A 7599-nucleotide genomic window follows, 5' to 3' on the forward strand; every position below is an offset into this window, starting at 1 on the left:
AATAAATGCTGGAGAGGGTGTGGAGAAAAGGGAACCCTCCTACATTGTTGGTGGGAATGTAAACTGGTACAGCCACTATGGAGAACAGTATGGAGGTTCCTTAAGAAATTAAAAATAGAGCTGCCATATGATCCAGCAATCTTACTCCTGGGCATATATCTGGAGAAAAACATGCTTTGAAAGGACATATGCACCCCAATGTTCACTGCAGCACTGTTTACAAGAGCCAAGACATGGAAGCAACCTAAATGTCCATTGACAGATGAATGGATAAAGAAGATGTGGTACATATATACAATGGAATATTACTCAGCCATTAAAAAGAAAGAAATAATGACATTTGCAGCAACATGGATGGACCTGGAGATTATCATACTAAGTGAAATAAGTCAGACAGAGAAAGACAGATATCAGATGATATTGCTTATATGCAGAATTTTAAAAAAAAAGATACAAATGAACTTATTTACAAAACAGAAACAGACTCACAGAGAATGAACTTATGGTTCCGGAGGGTGGGGAAGAGAAGGGGGGAGGGACAGATTGGGAGTTTGGGATTAACACGTACACACTGCTATATTTAAAATAGATAACCAACAAGGACCTACTGTATAGCACAGGGAACTCTGCTCAATACTCTATAATAACCTAAATGGGAAAGGAATTTGAAAAATAATAGATACATATATATGTATAACTGAATCACTTTGCTGTACACCTGAAACTAATACAACATTGTTAATCAACTATACTCCAATATAAAATAAAATAAAAACTAAAAACAAAATACAAAAAGATCTCTTCTAAAACAATAAGAAAAAGATAAGCAACACACTAAAAAAAAAATGCAGTGGTTAAGACTCTGATTTTCCACTGCAGGGGGCGTGGGTCTGATCCCTGGTCGGGGAACTAAGATCCCACATGCCGTGTGGTGCGGCAAAAAAAAAAAAAAAAAAAAAAAGTGCTAAAAACATGAACAAGTACTTCAAAATTAGCTATCAAAGAGCTGGGACTTAAACTACACTACACACCACCAGAAATCACAAAATGAGACACCTTTTAATAGTAAGTAAATGTAAGCATGTTATGTGCTAAAATAAAATCAGTTATGGTACTAAAAAATTGACCATATCAAATGGTGATATGGATGTGGAGTAACGTTGACTCTCATACACTGTCAGTGGGAGTATAAACTGACATAACCATCTTGGAAAATGTTTTGGCAGTATTAAACATTTAGAAACTGAACATGTGCGTACCCTATCACTCAGCAATTCTACTCCTGCAATTCTACATATGCAGAAATGACTATATATGTGCACCAAAAAACAAGTACAGCAACTTTATTTATGGTGGCCAAAACTAAAAACAATCTAAATGTCCATCAAAAGAAGAACAGATAAATTCTGGTATATTCATGTAATGGCATGCTATCTATTACTGAAAAGAACTATTACATGCAGTAGATGAATGAAATCTCACAGATATTACAGGCATACCTCGGAGATATTGAGGGTTTGGGTCCAGACAACCACAAAAAAGCAAACACTGTAATAAAGTGAGTCACAAGAATTTTTTGGTTTCCCAGTGCATATAAAAGTTATGTTTACACTATACTGTAGTATAGTAAATATGCAATAGCATTATGTATTAAAAAAAAGTACATACCTGGGGCTTCCCTGGTGGCGCAGTGGTTGCGCGTCCGCCTGCCGATGCAGGGGAACGGGGTTCGCGCCCCAAAAATGGTAACCATCATCTGAGTCTTCAGCAACTCATAATCTTTTTGCCTGTGGAGGGTCTTGCCTCAATGTTGATGGCTACTGACTGATCGGGTGGTGGTTGGTGAAGGCCGGGGTTGCTGTGGTAATTTCTTAAAATGAGACGACAATGACGTTTGCCACATCGATTGACTCTTCCTTTCATGAACAACTTCTCTGTAGTACGCAATGCTGTTTGATAGCATTCTACCCATAGTAGAACTTCTTTCAAAACTGGGGTCAAATCTTTCAAACCCTGCTGCTGCTTCATCAACTAAGTTTATGTAATATTCTAAATCATGTTATCATTTCAATAATCTTTATAGCATCTTCACCAGGAGTAGATTCCATCTCAAGAAACAACTTCCTTTGCACAACCATAAAAAGCACCTCTCCTCATCCATTAAAGTCTTACAATGAGATTGCAGCAATTCAGTCACATCTTCAGGCTCCACTTCTAGTACTAGTTTTTTTTTATTATTTCTACCACATCTGCGGTTACTTCCTCCACTAAAGTCTTGAACCCCTCAAAGTCATCCATGAGGGTTGCAATCAACTTCTTCCAAACTCCTGTTAATGTTGATATTTTGACCTCAATAAATCATGAATGTTCTTCATGGGATCTAGAAATGGTGAATTCTTTCCAAAGGTTTTTTTTTTCTTAAAGGTTTTTTTTGCGGTACGTGGGCCTCTCACTGTTGTGGCCTCTCCCGTTGCGGAGCACAGGTTCCAGACGCGCAGGCTCAGCGGCCATGGCTCATGGGCCCAGCTGCTCCATGGCACGTGGGATCTTCCCGGACTGGGGCACGAACCCATGTCCCCTGCATCGGCAGGCTGACTCTCAACCACTGCGCCACCAGGGAAGCCCTTTAAAGTTTTTTTTTAATTTTCTTTTTTCTTTTTTTTTTAAGTTTTGGCTGCGTAGGGTCTTAGCTGTGGGATCTTCGTTGCGGCACGCGGGATCTTTTGTTGCAGCGCGCGGGCTTCTTTCTAGTTGTGGTGCGCAGGCTCTAGAGCACGCAGGCTCAGTAGTTGTGGGGCACGGGCTTAGATGCCCTGCAGCATGTGGGATCTCAGTTCCCCGACCAGGGATCGAACTCGCGTCCCCTGCATTAGAAGGCAAATTCTTAACCACTGGACCACCAGGGAAGTCCCTCCAAAGGTTTTCAGATGACTTTGCCCAGATCCATCAGAGGAATCACTAAGTATGGCAGTTATTATCTTATGAAATATATTTCTTAAATAATAAGGCTTAAAAGTTGAAATTACTCCTTGACCCATGGGCTACAGAATGGATGCTGTGTTAGCAGGCATGAAAATAACATTAATCTTCTTGAACATCTCCATCAGAACTCTTGGATGACCAGGTGCACTGTCAATGAGCAGTAATGTTTTTAAAAAGGAATCTTTTTTTCTGAGCAATAGGTCTCAACAGTGGGCTTAAAATACTTAGTAAACCATGCCATAAACAGATGTACTGTCATCCAGGCTTTGTGCTATTTACAGAGCACAGACGGAGTAGATTTAACATAATTCTTAAGGTCCCTAGGATTTTCAGAATGGTAAATGAGTACTGGCCTCAACTTCAAGTCACCAGCTGCATTAGCCCCTAACAAGAGAGTCAGCCTGTCCTTTGAAGCTTTGAAGCCAGGCATTGACTTGTCCTCTCTCATAAAAGTCTTAGATGGTATCTTCTTTCAAAAGAAGGATGTTTTATCTGCTTTGAAAATCTGTTAGTTAGTGTAGTCACCTTCATTTAATTTCTTAGCTAGATCTTCTGGATAACTTGCTGCAGCTTCTTTCTACATCAGCACTTGCTGCTACACTTTGAACTTTTATGTTATAAAGACTGCTTTCCTTAAATCTCTTGAAGCAACTTCTGCTCGCTTCAAACTTTTCTTCTGCAGCTTCCTCACCTCTCTCGGCCTTCAAAATATTGAAGAGAGTTAGGGCCTTCCTCTGGATTAGGCTTTGGTTTAAGGGAATGTTGTGGCTGGTCTGATCTTCTACCCAGACCACTCAAACTTTCTTTATATCAGCAACAAGGCTGTTTCACTTTATCATTCATGTGCTCACTGAAGTATCACTTTTCCTTTGCATTCACAATTTGGCTAACTGGCATAAGAGGCCTATCTTTTTGGCCTCTCTCAGCTTTTGACATGCCTTCCTCACTAAGCTTAATCATTTCTAGCTTTTGATTTAAAGTGAGAGACATGAGACTTCCTTTCACTTCAACACTTAAGAGTCCACTGTAGGGTTTTTAATTGGCTTAATTTCAATATTGTTGAACCTCAGGGAATAGGGAGGCCCGAGAGGAGCGAGAGAGATGGGGGAATGGCTGATCGGTGAAGCAGTCAGAACATACACATTTACTGATTAAGTTCACTGTCTTATATGGGCGTGGTTCATGGCACCCTAAAGCAATTACAATGGTAACATCAAAGATCACTGATCACAGATCACCATAACAAATATAATAATAATTTAAAAGTCTGAGATATTTTGAGACTTATCAAAGTGTGACACAGAGACACGAAGTGAATAAAGGCTGCTGGAAAAATGGAACCAACGGGCTTGACACACAGTTGCCACAAACCTTCAATTTGTAAAAAAATGCATTATCTGGGCTTCCCTGGTGGCGCAGTGGTTGAGAGTCCTCCTGCCGATTCAGGGCACATGGGTTCGCGTCCCGGTCTGGGAAGATCCCACATGCCACAGAGCAGCTGGGCCCGTGAGCCATGGCCGCCGAGCCTGCGCGTCCGGAGACTGTGCTCCGCAACGGGAGAGGCCACAGCGGTAAGAGGCCCGTGTACCGAAAAAAAAAAAAGCTAATATTTTGGGGCAGTAGCTTTTAACCAAAGCATTATCTGCAAAGTGCAATAAAATGAGGTATGCCTGTATATGAAGCTTAAAACTAGGTGAAACTAATCTAGGATAAGTCAGAACAGTGATCACTTTTAGGAGGCTACTGATTTCAAGGGAGCCTAGAGTGCATCTTCTAGGGTGTCTATAATTCTTGATGTTTTGATTTAGATAGTGATTACTTGGGTATACACAACTGCAAAAATTCATTGAGCTGTGTACTTAATTATATGTATGCCAAACTTCAACTAACATAAAGGTTAAAAAAAAAGCTACCTTTTGAGTAAAGTATTTTGATAATTCAAGAAGTCTTTTTCTACTCAGATATATTCTTTAATGGTTGATCAGGGATATGCATCAATAAATTACCACTGGCACATTATCCAATTAGTAAGGCATTTCCAGCTTTAATTTGTCTTATGAGACAAGTGATAAGGAAGCTGAATTGCCGCCAGATCATTCAACTTGCAATTCAGCAGTCTATGTTTAAATGTATAAATTATAAATCACTACTTTCAGTTGGAAACAGTAAGTGCTATTGTTTACTGCAGTTTACGTGAGTTTGAGGAATCACTTATTCCTCATTTTCAACAGTTTTTATAAGATATCTTGTTATTGGTGACTATAAGAAATAATGTGCAAATGTGTGCCTGATTTAATGCACATCCATTACAGCTGTTAGAAAATGAATGAAACACATGATTTCCTAAATCTGACTCAGTATTGTTCTTCTCATTAAGTATATTAATACAGGTCAGATCGTATTATGATAAATATCATTCTAATGGAACAGAGCAAATAAGAATCTGGATTAACTTTCTGAGTTTGATTTAATTGGATCTATAGCAAAATGATAGAATCAAAACCTCAATTAAACTCTTGGTTTCTACTGATTTAGGAGATGTACTAGAATAACATCCTCAGTGTATGAAACATTATTACTATTACTATTTTTTAAATTGAAGTATAATTGACTTACAATGTTGTGTTAGTTTCTGGTATACAGCAAAGTGATCCAGTTATCTATTCTTTTTCAGATTCTTTTCCATTATGGTTTATTACAAGATATTGAATATAGTTCCCTGTGCTCTACAGTAGGACCTGTTGTTTACTTATTTTATACGTAATAGTCTGCGTCTGCTAATCCCAAACTCCTAATTTGCCCCCCCAACCCCTTCTCCCCTTTGGTCACCGTAAGGTTGTTTTCTATGTCTGTGAGTCTGCAACATTATGATTAAACAGTCAGGTAATGAGATATTTCATAAACTTAGTGCAAGCTTCAACAATTAAAAGATCCTACTTTAAAATTCACCATGAGGAACTCCAACAAAGATGTTAAAAATAAAAATTCACCATGAGGTCAAATATAATAGCTAAATAATCAACCTATCAAGCTGTAAACCTAGCTTAATGAAACTACATTCAATAACTCAAATAAATGCAGCAGAGTATTTATAATAAAAATTTACAAATCTACTGAAAGAAAGCCTAATTATGGTTGAAGCAGCAAGACAAGACAAAAGGAAACTAAATATGAACAATTATATTAAATTTACATATATTTGTCAATAAAGACCTAAGCCAGGACTTACCTGGTGGCACAGTGGTTAAGAATCCACCTGCCAGCGCAGGGGACACAGGTTCAAGCTCTGGTCTGGGAAGATTCCACATGCCGCGGGGCAACTAAGCCCGTGAGCCACAACTACTGAGCGTCCGCTCTAGAGCCCGCGAGCCACAACTACTGAGCCTGCATGACAAAACTACTGAAGCCTGTGTGCCTAGAGCCCGTGCCCCACAACAAGAGAAGCCACCACGAGAAGACCGTGCACAGCAACAGAGTAGCCCCTGCTCACCGCAACTAGAGAAAGCCAGAGTGCAGCAACAAAGACCCATGGTGGCAATCAATCAATCAATTTATCAAAAAAAAAAACCCCTAAGACCAATACTGTCAGTTCTCACAAATACTTACTCTTGTTAGTCCCAATTGCTCTGTTTTCTGTTTCTTTCTCGGTCGATTTGTGGATTCTTCCATTTCATCTTCTTCATCTGTAGGGACTATATCACAGAGAATTAGATTTGATAGAGTTAAAATTTAAGGTAAATATTAATTACAAACAGTCTCAAATAATTCTTATATTTCTAGGTATATACTTTCTCTATGTTAGCTCAACTGGTTAGGGAGTTAACATTTCTCCTTATTTTAGTTAATGGAAATTATATCTAAAAACAATACCTGGCTTGCCAATCTTCGAAAGGAGAAACCAAAAAATAAAGTGTTATACATTAAAATCCTAAAACCTAACCAGTTTGGTATCTTATAAAGATTATCATTATGGCTATTTATCAGTTTACCATATCTATAAAAAGTTGCTTACTATTAGTTGTAGGAGAGTTCTGACTAGATTGCATTTATATTATGAAGAAGGGAATGACATGGTAAATAAACACATGTTAAAAGGACATACATTGCAGCCATGTTTATTCTTCTTGACTATTTCACTTTTCTAACAATAAATTAGAAGTGTTTCATAGACAGTTATTTTTTGATTAAAAAAATCTTAGTTATCCATCATTTGGCTAGGTAGCAAACCCAGATAAAAAAAACCATAGATTTTAATGTTTTGTAACTATTTTATAAATGTCATGTGCTTTTCTCAAACTAGACTATAAGTACCTTAAGGGTAACAACTAATCATAGATAATATCTCATCTACCCAGCACTATCAAAAAGTATTTCACCAAAGGAAAAATTCCTACACAAACAACTTTCTGCCTCAAAACTGTTTGCTTCGGGGCTTCCCTGGTGGCTTAGTGATTGGGAGTCCGCCTGCCGATGCGGGGGACACGGGTTCGTGCCCCGGTCCGGGAGGATCCCACATGCCGTGGAGCGGCTGGGCCCGTGAGCCATGGCCGCTGAGCCTGCGCGTCCGGAGCCTGTGCTCCGCAACGGGAGAGGCCACAACAGTGAGAGGTCCGCGTA

General features: G+C 39.0%; 1 protein-coding gene across 1 annotated transcript in view; it reads right to left on the bottom strand.

Annotated features, from left to right (window-relative positions):
• Positions 1 to 7599, bottom strand: part of WDR12 (WD repeat domain 12) — a 36291-nt gene that overhangs the window by 15143 nt on the left and 13549 nt on the right. Inside the window, exon 9 of the mRNA XM_007112088.4 lies at positions 6589 to 6674. Within this exon, the coding sequence (XP_007112150.1) occupies positions 6589 to 6674 (86 nt within the window). The remainder of the gene's footprint in view (positions 1 to 6588; positions 6675 to 7599) is intronic.

This window comes from Physeter macrocephalus, chromosome 2 (genome assembly GCF_002837175.3).
Source record: "Physeter macrocephalus isolate SW-GA chromosome 2, ASM283717v5, whole genome shotgun sequence".
Lineage (NCBI taxonomy): Eukaryota > Metazoa > Chordata > Mammalia > Artiodactyla > Physeteridae > Physeter > Physeter macrocephalus.